Here is a 22,108-nt window from a genome sequence, read left to right on the forward strand (position 1 = left end):
TCATGTAAGAGTTCAATGCAGAAAATCAACACAATCATTCTACATTACTGTACTGTACATTACTGCGGACCAGTGGTCATGAGGCTCCTCCCCGAAACTTTGTGAAAACATTTGGGCAAAGTCAGACTGTCCTTCTCACCTTTTCCCTGTGCGCTGCGCTCACACAATGCAGCCGGTTGTTTGAGTCCTGCAGATGAGAACAGCAGCTGCAGAGAGAGGAAGTTTGCAAACTCCCCGAACAGATGAGAAACTTTCACCGCGGACGACAATGAAGCCAGCATTTCTGATTTTGGTTTCTGCAGCGTTGACACTCACCACGGCTCAAAACTACTACCAGGGGCTCATGGATTACCTGGACAACAGGCTGTTAGCAATCGAGGTAAGAAACTGCAGGATCTCAATAGTGATTAATGGTCGTGCGCAAAGTCGAAGCATTGGCTGTGGGGATGTTCAAATCTCACAGGCATCGGCATGGATTTAAAGAGCTGTGAAAGCAGTCTGTGATGAACAATCTTGATGCCATTATCTGACTTTTCCCACAACTTTATGTGATTTACTTTTCCTTATATGCAGAACAACTTGAAAGGGATGAGGTGGAGAACAGAAAAAGGCAGTTTTACATAATATGGCTGTTTATTTTGATATTGTGTGGAGGCTTTTGATGTTGTAGAAATGCTTACAGCAACAAAACATATTCTGATCTGCCAACACTTGAGCGCAGTAACCGCTGTCATGAAAATAAATAAATAAATGGCGTTATGTGAATAAAAACAATAAAGCAGAATGCTGAAAGATTTATAGGGGAAATAGATGAAAGTTTTCAAACACATAATGCAACGCTTAATACAACAATTGAGGCTATTTGTTTAATCCAGTGGAAAGTGAGACTTATAATATATATAAAATCACTGTTGATGTTTTTAGTGCAAACATGCAAACTCCACACAGAAAAGCCCGTCTGGGGATCGAACCTGGGACCTTCTTACTGTGAAGCTCGATCGGTGACCACTGCGCCACCATGTCACTCTCTACAACCAGTTAATAGAACAATAATGTTAATTTATTCCATAAAAGTCTACTTCTTTTAAATTTGTATCATTCATTTGAGGTCAAACAACCAAGTCACTTCCTTTACTGCTGGACCAACATCAAACGTCGGTCCTTAAAGATATATATTTGATACTTTTATATTTATATTTTTTTTACTGGTACTGTTTTATGGTACCCAGTCCTAAGAGCCTTACAAAGCTTCTATCAGGGCAATTCTAAGAAGGTCTAACCTAAATGTAAGTAAATAGTGTCTAAACTGGATGTCAATCATGTCTTAAAACAGAAAACGTAAATGCATTTCTCAAGCATGAAAGAAGTAATCTCTAAATAAAACGAATAAAGTCTGAAATTGTAGACTCATCTGAAGAGGCCCAAGCACCACAGTTTGAGAAGCACAGCTGTATTTTATAGTCAGGATACGAAAACATTGCTAAACTGCATATTGCTATCGCCACGTTTGTTCTATTGTTTTTTCTTTATTAAAATGTTTGTTGAAATCATATTGTGGCCATACCGCCTTTGCTTCGCCCAATCCAGTCAGACCTTGGAAGCTCAGCAGGAAGGGTCTGGTCAGTACTTGGATGGGAGACCTTTGGGAACACCAGGAAGCCTAGTGAGTGAGTGAGTGAGCGAGTGAGCGGTTGGTGGTGGTCGGAGGGGCCGATGGCGCAGACTGGTTGCCTCGCTTCAGTCAGTCTACCCCAGGGCAGCTGGAGTTACAATAGTAGCTTACCACCACCGAGTATGGAGTGAATGAATAATGCGTCTTTGAGTGTCCAGAAAAGCACTATACAAAACTGATGCATTATTATTCATTACTATAGTAAATTTAAGGTATTTTTTGACTATTTTAACACAGGTTTTGCTGTATGCAATAATATTTCAACCTGGATAGACTCAAACAGACAAAAGCAGTGATTAGGAAGATTTATTGAAATGTTTATTAGTTTTGGCGATCAGACCCGGCGGTAACATCGATGTATGAAAGTCCGTTTGGATGAACAGCTTGTAGTTTGGGATGTTTTCCCCCGGAGCCTGGACACTGGTGGTGGTATGGACCTAACCCTAACCCGTGAAGCTGCAGCAGGTTGAAGCCGTGGATGGAAGAGGCGGAGACGGGGTGGAGGCGGGTCGCAGCGCAGCTGAGGCTGAGGTGGAGGTGTGGCCCTCTCGAGCGATCATTGGCTGGAGGTATGTGATGCTGAAAATCGTCTCCCAGGTTGAATTAACGCCTAGGCTTCATTTCTTTAACCATCTGAGGGGGTCAAAGGCTCGCTGAAGGACCCTGTCTACCCCTGATATAAAGTAAAGGGCTCACAGGCTTTATTTATCAAAGGAGGAGCTAACAAGTGCTAGCTCAAAAATAAAATACACAATTGTCGGGCCACGTTGTACTTGAAATGATGTGTATTACAGTTTCTTTGCCACAACTTTGATGTGCAAAAGAGCGAACGCTACATGAGTAAACACTGCACAAATCCCCGTCTTGCTTCTCCACGTGTGTTACTCATGCTACTGTTTAAGCAAAGGCTCGGTAAATGACCCCCTTGACGTACTGTTCTGTTCTCTCCGGAAACCAGTAAGTGTACGTTGCAGCTTTCGACGTCAGATTTAGTTTCATCCTTTGCAGCTGCTTTTACAAAACGCCGCTGCGACACAACAGTGGGTTTACAGAATCACAGTAATCACAGTAATCAAAACACCGACTGTGGAGAAGGACTTTCCCACTTTCGCATTATTATAACACGCGCCGGGTATAACATTCCCCCATTAATGCGATCTCTGGCCGCCTCATCAACTTCGCAGGGCCCTTTGGGAGAATCTCAGCGATGCACGGCGAGAGAGAGAGCGTGCTATCTCCTTCTCATGCGTTGCTCAGCTTCTGTCTGACAACATTAGCATTACTCCAGCGTTTAAGACGATGACACGCCGGTAATGGGTACAAGCGAGACCTTTGCTTGTGTGGCAAAAAAAAAAAAGCATCCAACACCCCAGCAGCCGCCTAATAGGTAAAGTTAAATTACTTTATAGCAAAGAGCTCAAGGCGCAGAATGAAACCGACTGTTTAAGGGGATTTTAAAAGGCGTAAAGAGAGAGGAATTTGTTAGTGACTTCAAGGGGGAAATGATATCAAGTACAAGATGATGACATGCGCAGTTTCTCGTGGGAGTAATTACCTCGCAAACTAATTTAAAGAAGTCCTTTTAAGAGACTGGATTTCCTTAAAAACAGGAGCGCTCAGAATAGTTGTGCTCGAAAACTATTATCCCCGTGAAATTAATCCATGCGATATTTACAGCTGAATTGCCGCCGCGGTCCCCCCTCCAAGACGGACTTTATTTCCAATACCCAACCCTCCACTTGGGTTTTGCCAATTTAGCGGGTGATTCTCATTGAACCTGCGTTTTCATTTGACCGTGGCCCCCATGGCGTGAGAGGAGAGCAAGGGAGGGCGGCGGGAGATGAAATGGAGGAGGAGGGTGCAGAGGAAGCAGCAGTTATTACCTGTAGCTGTGCATACTCGACCCGTCAGTCAAAGGGAGATGTAGGCGCTGCTTTCAAGTTGATAGGTTTATATAACTTGTCTCTGCGTATATCGAGATTCAAGGGGTTCCGGCAGAGTCATTCCTCAGTCTGATTTGATTTGAAGAACCTCAGAGGCATCGGGAAGTGACCCCAAAGGTTGTCTAAGTTTAATGAAAAAGATTAGTACATGCATTTGTACAGTAGCCTGTTTCAGGGGTGGGCACATTGGGCCGAACCTTCACTTTCTCCAAATCCCAGTGTTGTTCATCATATCTGTCCTAATATGGGGGTTGGGGGCGTCCTGTCAGGAGTTTGGATGACAGTATTTTCAGTCTTTTTAGGACCTCTGATCTGTGTTATAATATTCCTCTGTCATCATGGGGCCAGTGGTTTGAGGCTGCAGGGCCGGATTTTGCCCCTGTGCCTGATCCACCCCTGCTGCATTTATTACCTTGTGCCAATATTTACCCTGCAGTCATTGGGTAAAACATGACAGTTTTGCCCTTGTGTGTTGAGAAACTGTAGCGATGGACAGAGTGAGGGTGGCTTCCCCCCATAGCGTTCAGCGCGGGCTAGCTGAAGCTCGGTCATGCTAGCAGTTTGGCTGGTTATTTTATTGTTTGCAGGGTAGTTTATAACAGTGGTTCTGTGGTTGGTGAGTCGGGGAAGAGCTTCTCTTTGGTCCTCATGGAGGGGAGCTGACCTTTCTGCAATACCACCCCCTGGTGGCCAGGGGCGACTCCAAAAGACACTTCCAATGGAGTCTTTACACCTCCATAGCACAGCTGAAAAGCCTGGCTCCAAAGAGTTTCTTTTTAATACAAAATACTGTGACCCCAAGGCTGGGCCACACTGTTTTTGTTTAAGCCTATGTCTTTGAATGACAGACCCTCCAGCTCTGCAGAAGCTTGAGCCGGTCCACTCGCCTTCCTGTCATTTTGTCCTTTTAAGGAACATCCGCTGTAGGAGAAGCAAGTCTCATGTTATTTTCACAGACCACATGGGTTCATTACTACGAATGGGGTGGAGTGGCTGTCCGTCTATCTCTGGTATATTATATCCATGGTCGGGACCAAAAAGTTGGTCATGGAACCATTTGGGTCGTGTGCTTTTGCCAGAAAACATTTATTTTAGTAATTATCCACTGAAATGGTGTGGGGGCGCAGGGTTTGTGCTTCACAGTTAGAGGGTCCCAGGTTCGATTCCCAGCCAGCCAGAGAAGAGACCGTGGAGTCTACAGGCCAGGTCCAGCCGACTGTAGAACAGTTTCATCCATCAGGCTGTCATGAAACCCTCCCTCCAGTGCTTCCCTCTCCATTTCCCCAGCCCTGCAAGGACACAAAACTACATTTCCATTATCTTATCCTAGTTATTTTTTTTATTAAACCATATGTCTACAATTCAGGTTAAAGTTATGTTTCCCAACAACTTTGAGATGTTAAATTGCTGTATATGAACCTTCATATAATGTACTTATGTTTCTGTTTAGGACCGAATGCAGCTGTGGCACGAGCAGTCTCGCCGATACCACTCTGAACAACAGGACTTTAAAAAGCTCAGTGTGGAGGTGATGCACGGTCTGCAGAAGGATCACCACTCTCTGTTTGAGGATGTTGCCGGGGCAGCGGGTCGAGTGGAGCGAGCAGAGAGGGAGATGGAGTACGTGGAGACTTGGACGTCGCCGCGGGCCTGTGTGCGTCCAGAGGAGAGGGTGCTGGAGCGGGGAGAGTGGAGCCTGAGAGAGGGCAGTCTACCCCCGGCAGAGCAGGGAGGCTGGGAGGAGGTGCAGACGCAGGTCTCTGGTGAGTCTCCAATAACTAAACCAAAACTAGGTATAAGCCAAAGAAAACCCCAACTTTAATTTAGGCAGTTCCGCTGCGGGTGAAGAGTTATGTAAGTTGATCTCACAACCCGGAGGTCAGCACAGTGTGAAGTACAGCTTCATCTCTTAATCTCTCACATGCACCAGGGTTTGAGAGCAGCTTATTCTGTATGTTTAAGAGCTTTTAGCATTTATTTTGTAAAGTATTGCGTTACTTATAATACTTTCATAATGACAATGACTTACATTATGGTTTTGTATAACCTGTAAGAGTTAGAATTACTTTCTCCAATTATGCATATCCAAACCTCAAAGCATATTGACAGGAGAGCTTACATATACCAGCGTGAAGCCTCATCTGAAAGTCAAGACCAAAGCCCCTAGTTGGACCGATGGCCGCTGGCTGCATGTGCTTTGTGACGACGACATCATTGCTGTAGTACCTCCATACAGCTGCTGGTCCCCCATTGGAATGCATTGCACTTTAGACACAGTAAAAATGGTAAATGGTCTCAACTTATATAGTGTTTTTCCACCTACATTAGGCACTCAAAGCGCTTTACAGCAAGGATCCACTCACCCATTCATACTCTCATTCATACACCAATGCACGCAGACACTGGGGGCAATGTGGGTGAAGTGTCTTGCCCAAGGACACAATGACAGTGTGCACTTTCAGGAGGGGGAAATCGAACCCCTGACCTTCGCGCAACTTTAAAGCAAAGCAAGACAACTTTATTTATACCGCGCATTTCGTACACAAGGCAACTCAAAGCCTGGTTTCTTATTTTCCTAAACTTTCTACAGTGAGATCTTCCTCCTGTGATAACACTGGGTCAGTTACAATAAAACAAAAACAGGCTCTCGTACTAATGAGGGCCGGACTGTTAGCTTTGGAGCAGCGCGAGCTACACGTCACGCAAGGGCGGAGTCAACAGTGAAGATCCCGCCCTTATGTCCTTTTTAGGAACATGCTTCGTCAGAGCTGGGGAGGGCCTGCCATGATTCCCCTCTTGAACGTGGTCATTGTGGTAAACGGGGAGGAGTGAGGATGAGTTTATGAATTGGACGCTAGGGGCTTTGGACACATGGATGTGTGTCTTTGTAAAAGTGCCAGAGCTGCTGTAGCTCCGGTCACATGACTCTGACTGTTTCCATCTGCAGCATGGGATTCGCACCAGTGGCTCCGCTCCAAAGTCACTGTTGGGGAAAGCTCCTGATTGGTTTGATTTCTCCAAAAAGTCAAACAACTCCGACTCTAGCGTTGACCGCTTTGGAGGCACTGGAAGCTTGTTGTTTTGTTTGTTTGTGTGCAGTGTTGTTTTTGTCAACAAAGACGATAACGATATCTTTTCGTTGACGCCCCTTTTTTTAATGACGATAATGTAACGATGACGAGTTAAAATGAGCTCTTTGGGGACGAGAACATGACGAGACGTTTACGAGTTTACGTCAATGAGACAAGACAAAGGGAGATAAAGTTTTTCGTCAGATCGCGGAGTGAGAGAACACACAGTAAACGTGACACGGGCAGCGGCGCCGTGCTGCTCATGATGCGCCCGGGCAGCGGCGCCACTGCTCATGATGCGCCCGGGCAGCGGCGCCACTGCTCATGATGCGCCCGGGCAGCGGCGCCGTGCTGCTCATGATGCGCCCGGGCAGCGGCGCCGTGCTGCTCATGATGACCCGGGCAGCGGCGCCGTGCTGCTCATGATGCGCCCGGGCAGCGGCGCCACTGCTCATGATGACCCGGGCAGCGGCGCCGTGCTGCTCATGATGACCCGGGCAGCGGCGCCGTGCTGCTCATGATGACCCGGGCAGCGGCGCCACTGCTCATGATGCGCCCGGGCAGCGGCGCCACTGCTCATGATGCGCCCGGGCAGCGGCGCCGTGCGGCTCATGATGCGCCCGGGCAGCGGCGCCGTGCTGCTCATGATGACCCGGGCAGCGGCGCCGTGCTGCTCATGATGACCCGGGCAGCGGCGCCGTGCTGCTCATGATGCGCCCGGGCAGCGGCGCCGTGCTGCTCATGATGACCCGGGCAGCGGCGCCGTGCTGCTCATGATGACCCGGGCAGCGGCGCCGTGCTGCTCATGATGACCCGGGCAGCGGCGCCGTGCTGCTCATGATGCGCCCGGGCAGCGGCGCCGTGCTGCTCATGATGACCCGGGCAGCGGCGCCGTGCTGCTCATGATGCCCCCGGGCAGCGGCGCCGTGCGGCTCATGATGCGCCCGGGCAGCGGCGCCGTGCTGCTCATGATGCGCCCGGGCAGCGGCGCCGTGCGGCTCATGATGCGCCCGGGCAGCGGCGCCGTGCTGCTCATGATGACCCGGGCAGCGGCGCCGTGCTGCTCATGATGACCCGGGCAGCGGCGCCGTGCTGCTCATGATGCCCCCGGGCAGCGGCGCCGTGCTGCTCATGATGCCCCCGGGCAGCGGCGCCGTGCTGCTCATGATGCGCCCGGGCAGCGGCGCCACTGCTCATGATGCGCCCGGGCAGCGGCGCCACTGCTCATGATGCGCCCGGGCAGCGGCGCCACTGCTCATGATGCGCCCGGGCAGCGGCGCCACTGCTCATGATGCGCCCGGGCAGCGGCGCCGTGCTGCTCATGATGACCCGGGCAGCGGCGCCGTGCTGCTCATGATGACACGGGCAGCGGCGCCGTGCGGCTCATGATGCGCCCGGGCAGCGGCGCCGTGCTGCTCATGATGCGCCCGGGCAGCGGCGCCACTGCTCATGATGCGCCCGGGCAGCGGCGCCGTGCTGCTCATGATGACCCGGGCAGCGGCGCCGTGCTGCTCATGATGACCCGGGCAGCGGCGCCGTGCTGCTCATGATGACCCGGGCAGCGGCGCCACTGCTCATGATGCGCCCGGGCAGCGGCGCCGTGCGGCTCATGATGCGCCCGGGCAGCGGCGCCGTGCTGCTCATGATGACCCGGGCAGCGGCGCCACTGCTCATGATGCGCCCGGGCAGCGGCGCCGTGCTGCTCATGATGACCCGGGCAGCGGCGCCGTGCTGCTCATGATGACCCGGGCAGCGGCGCCGTGCTGCTCATGATGCGCCCGGGCAGCGGCGCCGTGCTGCTCATGATGCGCCCGGGCAGCGGCGCCACTGCTCATGATGCGCCCGGGCAGCGGCGCCGTGCGGCTCATGATGCGCCCGGGCAGCGGCGCCGTGCTGCTCATGATGACCCGGGCAGCGGCGCCGTGCTGCTCATGATGACCCGGGCAGCGGCGCCGTGCTGCTCATGATGCGCCCGGGCAGCGGCGCCACTGCTCATGATGCGCCCGGGCAGCGGCGCCGTGCTGCTCATGATGACCCGGGCAGCGGCGCCGTGCTGCTCATGATGACCCGGGCAGCGGCGCCGTGCTGCTCATGATGACCCGGGCAGCGGCGCCGTGCTGCTCATGATGCGCCCGGGCAGCGGCGCCTCTCTCTCTCTCTCTCTCTCTCTCCCCGTGGCGTGCGGTCACTGCTCGCGTACATCCTCCTCAGAGCGTCTGACGTCCAGGTCACAGGGACTTTATTGTTTCTCAGGACAGTTTTCAACACCGTGGCGTCTGAACGCAGAGAGCACGTTGAAGTAGGCTACGTATGTGCAGACAGCGCTGTGGGTAAAAATAACAAAAAAAAACAATCTGGAACGAGGACGAGGAGAGCGGGCGCTTTTGGGAAAAGTCCTGTTCACAGTCGGCCACTTCTGCCAGTGCCTATCGTGGTGTCATCTGTTTGTCAAAAGCCAATAGAAGCTATTATTTATCACAATGTCCAAGACTTATCTAAATGAATTATAACTTCTTATAATGAAACAGACGAAAACTTGACAAAAACCTTTTAATTTTCACCCGACTAAAACGTGACTAAAACGATCACATTTTGAAATGACTAAAATGTGACTTAACCTAAATGCATTTTCATCCAAAAGACTAAGACTAAAACTAAAAGGGCCAAAAGCAACACTGCTTGTGTGTTTGTTTTTTAGCTGGACCTCATGTCTGCAATAAAGGTTTGATGATGAGTATTCCAAATATATGTTTTCTGTTACTACCCCCCTTTCTACGCTAGAGTCTAGTGTATAAGTTCTCCTGTTTTTGAGCGTGTGTTTTTCTACTTGACTTTTCCAAGGCACCTGTTACATCAACCTAGGTCCTCTGGGTTTTCTGATCTGGCAACCTCATCGTCTGTGTCTGGCGCTGAAAGCCTCCAGTACATCACGTATAGGAGCAATGTGGCGCAGTGTTGAAGCATTGCAGGCTCGCTCCCCTCCGCTCTCGCCTCACGGAAAATGTGAAACAAACACGAGGCTGTTACGAGCGGTCTAATCTGCCCATCGAGCCACTGAGCAGCTTTGCTTTTCGATTGTTTTTGCACAGAGTTATTCCCTTGTTTGGTCGAGTGGAGTGCGGCATTTGTCTTTATAATCTCCGGATCCCTGGGCACATGCTGCAAAGAGCTACACTCCATCACGTACAGGGGAAATAAGGCCGTCTTGTCAGCGCTGTGCAATGCCAGCGTAACTCTGTTCCAGCACAAAGTGAAACAGACGGTGTCAATAAAGCCACTTCCGCAGTGCAATCCAACACGATCTGCTCTAATATGGTTTTAAAGATGATGTATATCCTCTTAAAGACACACTTCAGTGCAGTAATACAGAGGCATGAAAGATTGATTCCTCTTTATACAAGCTGATAATCAATTAATGCAGAAAACAAAGGACTGTGTGATATTATCCATGACATATTCAATACATGTGCGATACATCCACACGGGCCAAACTGTAGCTCAACTCGGAACTAAACATCCACCTTGCAAGATATTATCACACATGTTTAGGTCGGATGTTTCACTCAAAACAAGCAGACAAGCTTCATTCAGGGGTTCTCAACCGCGAGACAAATTTGGGGGGTCGCCAAAGCATATAGATAAAAATGTTTTAATATTATTATGATGGTGTTGCTGTTATACTAGGGTGCCATTATTTGTTCTAAATTTGATTCATTTTATTTCAGCCATTGTTTTGTCTTTGTTTTTTTAGAATTATAGAGGTAGAACAAAAATGAGTTGAATACCCAACAAAAAATGGTGGAAAAAAATCTGATGACGTGAGGTAAAAGTTCCTCTGGGTTCAGGCGGGAGTTAAGAGGTTCATGTCCCTGTTTTTACCATGGTCTGACCCAGGTGGGGGTCACGATCCTAATGAACTGTTATAATGGGGGTCACGGCTCCAAAAGGTTGAGAACCACTGGCTTAATTCAAGTGGGACAGAGAGGCTGTAAAGAATCCCCATAATTCCCTTTCATTTTTATTTATCTTAGTCATGTCATTGTTTTGTGTTGTTTCGTGAATAGCTGCATTTTCTGTTTATATGATTGAGCAGGAGCACAAAGAAGACTAATCTTATAATAGTGCCCTTTCTCCAAACACAATTCATCCAGGATAGACTCAAACAGGCAAAAGCAGTGATCAGAAAGATTATCGACATATGTATCGATATATGGATTAAAGCTTGTATGGATAGGTAGGTTAGCCTTCACACTGGTGGTGGTATGGGAGACCGGTGAAGGATGTAGCAGGGTGAAGCCATGGGTAGAAGAGGCGGTGAAGAGGTGGAGGTGGGTCGTAGCACATCTGGGAAGCGGATTAGCCATGAACGCTCTAGGCTTAAAGGAACAGGCCACCGTTTTACATACTGAGATATGTTCTTACCTGAGCTTAGACGAGCTGATGCGTACCTGTCTGGTCTTTGTACGTGCGCTCAGTCATGCACAACGACCAAAGATGTTGTTAGCATTTGGCCTCTCCCAGCATGTTCCTATAGCTCCAAACGGGGGTGAAGTTGGAAGTTACCAGGCTCTCTCATGGGCACAGAGACCAGACAGGTACGCATCAACTCGTCTAAGCTCAGGTAAGAACATATCTCAGTGTGGGAAAATGGTGGTCTGTTCCTTTAAAGCACATTAGTTACACTGGATGGCGTTGTCATGGTTTATTTAATTTAGAAAATACCACCACCACTCGTAATGCTACACTAACGCGAGCTACAACTGCTGGTTTTTCCTTCTACTGAATAATCTGCTGAAAAAAAAAACATCTATATGGACCCAATTTAGACTTGGACTTGATTTGTGTGATATAAATCAGATCACATTCTCCCAGAAAACAGATAAAAAGAGTGAAAAATTGAGTTTCCCAAACATTTAAGACCAGTTGAAAAATGGCAAAAATTCCCAGTTTGTATGTCTGTATCTTAAAAGGGACTAGATGCAAGTTAGCCATTTTATACTCACTACTGCCCCCTCAGGTCATACGTGTAACTGCACCTTATATTAATCTCGTGCATGACGGCACTTCAGACCCGAAGTAACACCTTTTTGAGCGACAGTGCAGGATTTTAGAGACAGTTGTGGTGAACAGCTCTGGGCTCATTCTACACATGAGGACATGGAGGAACATGTAGGGGGAGGAAAATACTTGATTTTAACATTTTTAAACTCTGTATAGTCCCTTTAAAAAGGCTTTCAAGACGTTCAAAATGACTGTGTTACTGCGTCAAACCGACTTACCCAAAATGCTGCAGAACCACCAGCCGTTATAAATTAAACTTGATTAAGATGAGTCTTAATGTGAGGTAAACAGCAGTGAAACATGTTCCACCAGACGGGTACGCATCAACTGGTCTAAGCTCAGGTAAGAACATATCTCAGTGGAAAAACGTTGGCCTGTTCCTTTAAACGTGGGGCTGAGGGCGATGATTGGCTGTGACGGAGGCGTGGCTCTGCACTGATAGGCTGAGGTGGAGGTGTGACCCTCACAGAGGTAGAAGACGCTGAAATGAGTCTTCCAGGCTGAAGTTTACGCCGAGGCTTCATAACAAAAAATATACTATTGACACGAAACCTTGGACAAAGATTTACACATGTTTTAATTTACTTTGCGTCTTTGTCTGAGGCGATGTTGCGACTTTGCGATGTGTTGGGGCTTCTTCTGATATGGACATTGCTTTTAACAATAATTTGGTGATAAGTAAACTGTGCAGCCTTGAGTTCAATCTTGAGTAAATTATGAATGAAATCATACAGCGACTTTGAGCAGCTGGAAAACTGAGCATTAACATTATTAGTATTTTGAGTCAATCAATACAATTCTACATAATTATTTGTCCAAAACCCGATGCTCATGGTTTGTAGTTATGCTGAGTAAGGAGTGTTTTCTGCATGAGGCGTTATATAAATGAATGAGGGTGAATCACATGCCCCTCCACTGTGCGCTCTTTTATCCTCAGTCTGTCTGTGCCGAGCAGGACACGGCACAGGAAGCTGCCCTGGGGTCAGCCGTGCTTCGTCCTCCTCATGTTTGCTCCGGTCTCCTCTCCACACACTCATCTATTGTGAACGTGTGTGAACTGACCTCAAACGAACCCCGCGGGAACACAAAGAACACATTCCAGATCGCTGCAGCGCATAATGCTCATTTTACTCCTGGACTTTCTGTTTTTCTTCTGAAAGCATATTTCCGGCTTCCAAATGTCTTGTAGTATTAGGAGTTTTTGTTTTATTTCCCTAGCAGCAAGAGTTTTCCAAAAGTACTAGGCATTTGGGCTGGGTTGAAGACGCTCTCCCTCTTCAGCTCATGGGGATCCACGGCTCAGCACGCTGGGTTTAAGCTCGGAGCCAAGTCTAGCCCACCGGCAAAGTAGCACCAGACCTGGATCAAAACTTAACATACTGTACTGTAAATGTACTTTGTGATTCTCTGTCTGTGAAAGGTGCTACTGTATATAAATAAGCGCTACTTCCTTACTTACATATCTAAATTGGATGTAAATTGTGTAGGTAAGTCCAGAGGCGGTGAGTGCTGTACTTCTTGGAGTAGTTTTACCAAGAGAGAAAAAAGGAGTGTGTGTGATCTTACCCACGACATTTCCAATTGTGCGATACATCAACACGGGCCAAACTGTAATTCAACTCAGAACTAAACATCCACCTTATCACACATTCACTGTGGTCTTCCATCTGACTTACGTCGGATGTTTCACTCAAAAACAAGCAGACAACAGTTTTAATGCTCTTTCCATAACTTGTAAAGTGTCACTATAATTTAATTTCATTTCATTTTTATGTATTTCAGTCACGTCATTTTTGTTGCGTTGTTTCATGAATAGCTTTCCATTTTCTGTTTGCATGATTGAAAAGGAGCACAAAGAAGACGAATCTTACAAAAGTTTCTCCAAACACAATTAAAGCAGTACTAAGTAACTCTCGCCCCTAGAGGCCATAAGCGCAACCGCAGGTGTCGCAGCAAGTTACGTTTTTTTTACTTATAATAATAATAATAATAATGCATCAGTTTTATATAGCGCTTTTCTGGACACTCAAAGACGCTTTACATTGCACTATTCATTCACTCCATACCCGGTGGTGGTAAGCTACTATTGTAGCCACAGCTGCCCTGGGGTAGACTGACAGAAGCGAGGCAACCAGTCTGCGCCATCGGCCCCTCCGACCACCACCAACCACTCACTACATTCACTAGGCTTCCTGGTGTTACCAAACGGTCTCCCATCCAAGTACCGACCAGGCCCTTCCCTGCTGAGCTTCCAAGGTCTGACGGGATTGGGCATCGCAAAGGCGGTATGGCCACTATTAATTGTCTTGGAGAGTAAATACCACGCTGACAGGAAAGGCGAAGGGAGAGAGGGATACTGTACATCCAATTATACAATGGAAATATTTTTCTTCACTCAAACTTGGCTGTAAATACTGTTTAGCCCGCAGTTAGCTTTGCCCGTTAGCCTGTTAGCTTCTTCTTTGTGATTCCATTAGTGTGTATTGGTGGCTCTGGTCCAGTGTCAGTCAAGTTGCAAACATGGTTTTCTGGCCAGAGACACCAGGGGGCGATGAAAGACCCTCCACTCATCCCATAAACACTTGTATAACCCCCACAGGGACTATGGAAATTTTTTCAGTCAAACATCTCAAATTTGAAATATTATGCTTAATTTGAGACGTTTAAACTAAATATTAATTTTTGCAGTGTTCACTATATAGCAGGGTCTCCAATTATGCAACTTTGGAAGAGTTCATTCGTAGCCAAGATATTTCAACAGAATGAAAGACATTGACCTGAATTTTGTCCATAACTTTACCAGATTTGTGGTTTGTAGATTCTGTTAAAAACGCTCAAAACAAAAAGAATATGAAACTGAGAAAACTACATTTCTTTCACCATGTGTCGAAACAAAGCAATAGAAACGGAACATAATGAAAAATCTACCCATGTGTTTGTAGATCTTTTTATATTTCATCGTATTTACTGGGGGAAATGTCGCTTAAGTGGCTTTATTATATGTTTTTTTTTTCCCTCTTGAAAGTCCTTTCTCTGCAGTGCGCCAGTTTTACATTGTTGTTCCCTTCCAACTAAAAGCATCCCCTTGCAGTCCAGATGCCTTGTTCTATTACGTTTATCTATCCGATTATCCTTTTACTTTGAGAATTTGCCATTATGTTCAGCCAGGATGCGGGATTGCGGCTCTTTTGCTCCGGGCTGCCTTCTGACATTTCAGTAAACATGAATCACAAATGAAAAGCCGCGGAGTCCGTGCGTTTTCTTGGGAAGCAGCCCCTCTTTTATATTCCGCATTACTCAACATAATACGCGGTTGCTGCATGAATAGTTAATGCGTTCGCGGAGATTGTGTCTCACATTTTCTCTCTCCCCTCGCTGCAGACTGCGCGGAAATCATCTCCGGGATCAGGTCCGTGAAGATCCTGAAGAGGGCGGGCGGCGCAAAGGGCATGTGGACGCGTGACCCCAAGTCCTCCAAGGTAAAGAAAGCACGAAGACGAGACAATCTGAATTGAAATGCCCCCGATGCAAAACCAGCTGTTGTTCAAACAAAGACGACCCAGGGGCTTTGTTTCGTTCATGCGTGTTTGCGTAAGCTCACGTTGTCAGTCGGCCTCCTTTTCCTGAGCTTGTGTAGCAAGCGCTGCCCACCTGCTGATGTCACGGCGTGGTGCTCCTCTAAACAAACGTCCGCACAGCTTTCCTAGTCTCCTTATGATCATTTCCGATATTAAAGGGACCATGCAGAGTTTAAAAATGGTAAAATTATATAATTTCCTCCCCCTAAATGTTCCTAAGGTGTAGAAAGAGCCTGACCTGTTCACCTCAACAGCCTCTAAAATCCTGCGCTGTCACTCAAACATGTGTCACTTCGGGTCTGAAGCGCCGTCATGCACGAGCTTAAAGGGATATTTCATGACATAGGGCCTCATTTCCTAGTTATCCAGAGTGTTGCTGATTTCTGGAGATATTTTTTTTGCAATGTATACAGTTCTTCTGTTTGAAGGGTTTCGTGGCGCTAGGCTAATGCAAGGCTAGTGCATTTCTATGGTATCAGCTAGCCTGCATTAAAAACAGTGTGACCCGCTCCACAGAGCACCTGAGGCAAATCACTGATAACACCAGACTAACCATATACATGTCTGTGTCCATAGAGTCATTTTAACCATTTTGCATTTAAAATAACTTATATTTGAGCAGCATCAGCTTCATGGTTGTATAAGCTACGCGGCGGCGGAGTGATCTGCGAGAAAATAGTCCCTCAAAATGCGGTAATTCATGTGATGCAGGTCAGTTATATTCCAAACATGACTCTATGGACACAGACATGTATATGGTTAGTCTGGTGTTATCAGTGATTTGCCTCAGGTGCTCTGTGGAGCGGGTCACACTGTTTTTAATGCAGGCTAGCTGATACCATAGACATGCACTAGCCCCTTTAAATTAGCTTCTCAAAAAGTTGGAACTACACTGCCTCACACTCTAATACAAGGGTTGGCAACGTCAGGCCCAGGGGTCAAATCTGGCCCTCCAGCACAGAACCTCCGGCCCCCAAGAGGATTTTGAGAAATATTATTGTGCAAATCAGAGATCAAATACCTGTTAACCCTTTAATGTTACTCCCTGCACCCTTTTGTGTATTTTCCAAGTATTTTTTTTATTTTTTTTACAGACCTCTGAGCAACCTGCCTTAAACCAGCACAAACCAGTCCAGCCAGATCTAACCCAGCACAAACCTGATCTAAACCAGCACAAACCAGTCCAGCCAGATCTAAACCAGCACAAACCAGTCCAGCCAGACCTAAACCAGCACAAACCAGTCCAGCCAGATCTAACCCAGCACAAACCTGATCTAAACCAGCACAAACCAGTCCAGCCAGACCTAAACCAGCACAAACCAGTCCAGCCAGATCTAAACCAGCACAAACCTGTCCAGCCAAACCTGATCTAAACCTGGTCGAAACCAATCGAAACCTCCTCTAAACCAGTAAAAACAGCTCTAAACCAATATCAAAACCAGCATAAACCAGTCCAGCCAGATCTAAACCAGCATAAACCAGTCCAATCTATTCCAACCCCAACCTATACTAGTCCAAACTGGAGATTTTGAGTATTACAAACTTGAACCGAATGGTAGCGATAGGCAGAATTAGAAACAGCACATGATTTGATAAAGTGGGCTCTACCAAACGGTTGAGCAAACTATTAAAGGGTTAAAGTGTCAGTGTTTTAATGTCCTGTCAGAACATCCCTCTTGGTCATAAATAATGTTAAACAGTGATTCTGCTGGTGGGTAGAATCACTGTTTAATGGTGCTTTTCAGTGGGTCGTGAGTCTGTAGGAAACTTTAACCCTCCTGGAGCCGCTACCTTAACGTGGTGTAGGGTTTGAACACCCGAATGATCCTGGGAGCTCTGTTGTCGGGGCTTCGTGCCCCTGGTAGGGTCTAACTAGCACACGGACGTACACTTCGAGTGTGAGTGCTGAGGAAAAGGAAGGACGAAGCAGTTTCAGAAAGGGCCAGTGTGAGTCTGATGAATCCTGGCATTGTCATCTTGGAATATGCCTGTGCCATCAGGGAAGAAATAAATCCATAGTCATTGATGTTCAGGTCGTTAGCTGATGTCATTCTTTGGGCACATATTGTTTCTGAACCTAGACCTGATCATCACAGTTTGCCAAAGATATTCTCAGATATTTAAACACATGTTGAAGGTAATCACAGAACTGTTGTCACTATAATCATCACATTCTTTGTCTTCTCCACTTTTCACGTACTTTTCCCAGGTCTACATTTTCAATGGGACTTCAGGAGACAGTCTTTTTCAGTTCAAATCTGTCCGTGACTTCTCCAACTCCTCTGGGCTCGACAGCAGCTCTGCCGTCAGACTGAACATCGAATGGACTGGACCTGGAAGCGCCGTTTACAACAACCATCTGTTCTACGTCACACACGATGAAGACGTGCAGGTGAACTCTCCACTAAACGATCATCATGGTGGCCATAGCAGGTGGAGCTGGTGTGGTGGAGCCTGTGTGCACTAACAAAGCTACAGTCACTGCATTGGACATGTTTTCCAGAGATCTGAAGGGCGTGATTGACTGCACCTCCTCAGAGAAATGTATTACTTTATGTATTGATAAAATAGCCGCCCGATCTACTAGAGGAGAATGCAGCATCTCAAAATGTAGAACTGCTTTCAGTAAATCAGCCTTCTCTGTAGTCGCTATGAGTCACTGCCAAGCGAGATTACTGCATGTACTACAAACTACGGCCTGTACAACTACTGATTTTTAGAAGTCGACTTTATAGTCAAGAAAGTCGACGTAGAGTCGACTAGTCGTGTGATGACGTCATCATATTAACAACAAAGGAATAACACCTAATTAACAACAAGTACAATGTGTTCACGTCCAAATCCGTCATGTAATAATGTAGGCTCACGTGTAAGCAGGTTTTACAGCGTATTTTCTGAGTTAATATACAATATAGTGGCCCGGCTCCTCCCCAGAAACTACCTTTGCTCTCACCTGTGAGTAAACACCTTTGAAGTAGAGCGTCTCTAACGACCTGCTCACTCCAGAGTATCGGTGTGTCCTGACCTCTTCAAAGCTGATCACGGCTAACTACCTGCCTATTGTTCTGTTGTTGCTGATGTGCCGTCTCATTGGACTGGCAGAAACTGGCTGTCGGCGAAGGAGGTTAGAGTAAAGTGGAGAAAGATTCAATCTGAGTCCACCATTCCGGTTCATGGAGGGATTTTCCTTCTTGACAAAAAGCCGGAGCCGGGCCTACCCCAACTCCTCCCCTTTTGGTCTTTATCTAGGCTGCGGGCTGAATAGAACCATAGTTCGCTGACGAAGCCTTTTGGATGAGAGGCGAAACGTTCGAGACTCCGACCACTGAGTACAGAAGACGACTTGAATACCTTCATTGAAGACTTTTTGGTCTATGTTGGATTCTGTCCCTGTTTAAATATGTCCGGAAACATGACAGCTAATTTACATGCATGTAGTAATCCCAGGGCAGATTGATGTTGAACAAAGAAACACAGTGGTCGTAATTGGAAAATGAACCAATCAATAAGTCAAACATAAGTGGATGACAGAGCCGACGTGCAATAGTTGTGGAATTGTCAGATTTTGTTTTCCGTCTTTCTTACCTAGTTTAGTTTATTGTTTACTGAAACAGGGACAATGTACAGAACATTTAGTCTTTACAAGAGGAAATGATTTGTACCAGATTTAGCCATGCAGTTATTTTCCATCTGCAGTCCGTGTATCCTTCTGTGATGTTTATAAGCAGAATTAAAGTAGTAGTAGTAGTAGTAGTAGCAGTAGTAGTAGTAGTAGTAGTAGTAGTAGTAGTAGTAGTAGTAGTAGTAGTAGTAGTAGTAGTAGTAGTAGTAGTAGTAGTAGTAGTAGTAGTAGTAGTAGTAGTAGTAGTAGTTGTTTATTCGGTCAGTTCATTCCTTTAAACGTAAAAACATTTCCAATTCTTTGTGAACAACTCGACCGAAAGGGTTTAGGCTGAAGTGAAAACTTATAACGCCCTAACCCAGTTTACAGACTTCACCAGAGAAAAAACAAAACATTAATAATGAACAATATCAAGTGTTAAACAGAAGAGAAATAATCCTGTATCTGGAGTTAGTGACATACATTTCAATATTCCAACAAATATGTTGCATACATTTGTTTTAAGTTAATTTAGTTGAAACTAAATCATGTCATCATTATTATTTTCTATTTATTTTTCTTACTTTATTCATCCTAAGCTCATATAATCATGAATTTTAGCAGCTTTAAACAACTTTTTAAAGCTTTGACTGTTTGGGACAGTTTTAACTGATCTTCCACAGATTAACACCTCTTACAGAAATACATCCACTCTTTTTATTCTTTTTAGCTTTTGCTTTTTTGAAAATAGCAGTTCCTCGGAGGTTAGACTGACTTTTCCTGTGTTCAAAAAGCTCCTGGAGGAGGGAGAATATTATTATATGCTTTGTGCACTATTACTAATGTGTTTAGATCAACAAGATCATGGATTTTCAGTCGGCTCAGCTCTACAAAGACAGGGTTCGTCGGTGCATAGGAATCTGCTTTAGTGATAATTCTTATTGCCTTTTTTGGAGTAGGAAAATAGGATGAGTATTGGATTTATAATTGTTTCCTCATATTTCCAGGTAAAGGTAAACTGATAATCATGACCGCTCTTTTCGCAGGTGGTGAAATTGGACCTGACTGGCGGACTGGTCACCGACGTCGCCATGTTTCCCTTGGCCAGCGTCTCTCCCGTTTACAGCCTCAGCCCGGAGACCGTCGCTGACCTGGCCGTGGACGACGAGGGCTTGTGGCTCCTGTTCGCGTCCAGTGAGAGCGAGCCCAACATCAACCTGGCCAAGCTGGACCGCGCCTCGCTGGACATCGAGCAGGTCTGGGACACGCGGTGCCCGAGGGAGAACGCGGAGGCGGCGTTCGTCATCTGCGGCGTGGTGTACGTGGTCTACAACACGCGCCCGCCCAGTCGATCCCGGGTCCAGTGTGTGTTCGACGTCAACGGGATGGTGCTGAGTGAAGAGGCTCCTTTGATATACTTCCCGCGGAGGTACGGGGCCCACGCCAGCCTGAAGTACAACCCGGAGGAGAAGCAGCTCTACGGCTGGGACGACGGGTATCAGATCATCTACAGACTGACGATGAAGAGGAAACTGATGATGGGGAGGCGGGCTTAAAGGGAATATTTGAAGCGTGGACTGTGTGTAATTATATTTGGCTTGCAGATCTGTGTGTCTGGTTCAGAGAAGCGAGACACGGGGAAGATTAGTTAGACGATCATTAGTCAGTGATAACAAATAACCAGTGCCATAGTTCATTTAAGTTAATTAGATTCTGTCAAAGCTACTTTTGTGTTGTACAAAGCCTGTGCCTTGTTTTACTGCCAGCTCTAAAGATCTCTGCCCCTTACCACCTGCTTCTGTTTGCCCCTTTGAGTCCTTCTTCTCCTTCTTCTGCTCCACCTTCTTCTTCTTCTTCTGCTCCACCTTCTTCTTCTTCTTCTGCTCCTTTTTCTTCTTCTCCTTCTTCCGCTTCTCCTGCTTCTTCTGCTTCTTCTTCTGCTGCTTCTCCTTCTTCTTCTGCTCCTCCTTCTTCTGCTTCTCCTCCTTCTGCTTCTGCTCCTCCTTCTTCTATGGGCGGCACGGTAGCACAGTGGTTAGTGCTCTCGCTTCACAGCTAGAAGGTCCGGGTTCGATTTCCACCAGGGACGGGGCCTTTCTGTGTGGAGTTTGCATGTTCTCCCCGTGTCTGTGTAGGTTTCCTCCGGGCACTCCGGTTTCCCCTACCACTAAAAACATGTACAATAGGCCAGGATGAATGATATGAGTGAGTGAATGTATGGAGGTGTCAGAGGGTCTGTTGGCGCAGACGTGTGTAGTCGCGAAAGCGCTTCTGACAGTCTCCCCCAGGGGGCGCTGAAGCTACAAACGTAGCTTTCCACCACCGAGTGTGGAGTGAATGTACAACTGTCTCATGTAAAGCGCTTTGTGACTATATGTCTGTGAAAGGCGCTATATAAATAAAGATCTTCTTCTTCTTCTTCTTCTTCTTCTCCTTTTTCTCTTCCTCAGTTTCTTGTTTGTTTGGGACAGTGCAAGATAATGAACATACAGAAGCAGAGGTGGTCAGTAAAGTAAATGTAAAAAAAAAAAAACTTTGGACATTTTAATTTAAAGGGAAGGTAGATGATTTTCATTGGATATGGGATCTGTTTGTGAAGTACTTTAATAAGTTCAGGCAGGAAAGTGTGTGAATGGCCTGACCTCCCGCAAAGTTATTTTTCATGCCTCTCTTACTTTGAACTTTAAATTAAACATATTTGTACTTTCTACTTTGAGTCATTTTTGAGCTGTTGTATCTGTACTTTTACTCAAGCAACTCAAATAACTTCAAATCATAAGAATGGCCGTTAAACCCGCTCCTCATGTTTGATGGATCGTTCCCTCCAAAACCTTAAAGGAACAGGCCACCATGTTTCCATACTCCACACTTCCATACGAGTTGATGCGTACCTGTCTGGTCTTTGAGCCTCCGGGGGTGAAGTTAGAAGTCCGTGCAGTACGTCGAAGTGCTATAGTACCGCTTTTTAGCGTAGAAAATCGACATGTTTAAAGGGATGTTTCAGGATGTTTGACATAGGGCCCCATTTCCTCGTTATCCAGAGTGTTGCTGGTACCTGGAGATTTTTTTTTTGTAATTCATGCAGTTCTTATATTTGAAGAGTTTCGTGGCGCTAGGCTAGTGCAAGGCTAGTGCATTTCTATGGTATCAGCTAGCCTGCATTAAAAACAGTGTGACCCGCT

General features: G+C 46.6%; 1 protein-coding gene across 1 annotated transcript; it reads left to right on the forward strand.

Annotated features, from left to right (window-relative positions):
* The first annotated feature begins 216 nt into the window (after positions 1–216).
* Positions 217–20,530, forward strand: olfml3a (olfactomedin-like 3a). The gene is made up of 5 exons (XM_079574966.1): positions 217–379; positions 5,066–5,378; positions 15,129–15,226; positions 17,535–17,717; positions 19,973–20,530. Exons 1-5 carry the CDS (start codon positions 269–271, stop codon positions 20,480–20,482), a joined length of 1,215 nt encoding a protein of 404 aa, XP_079431092.1. The 5' UTR covers positions 217–268; the 3' UTR covers positions 20,483–20,530.
* The last annotated feature ends 1,578 nt before the right edge of the window (positions 20,531–22,108 follow it).

The sequence above is a fragment of the Gobius niger genome (genome assembly GCF_951799975.1).
Source record: "Gobius niger genome assembly, chromosome: 17".
Lineage (NCBI taxonomy): Eukaryota > Metazoa > Chordata > Actinopteri > Gobiiformes > Gobiidae > Gobius > Gobius niger.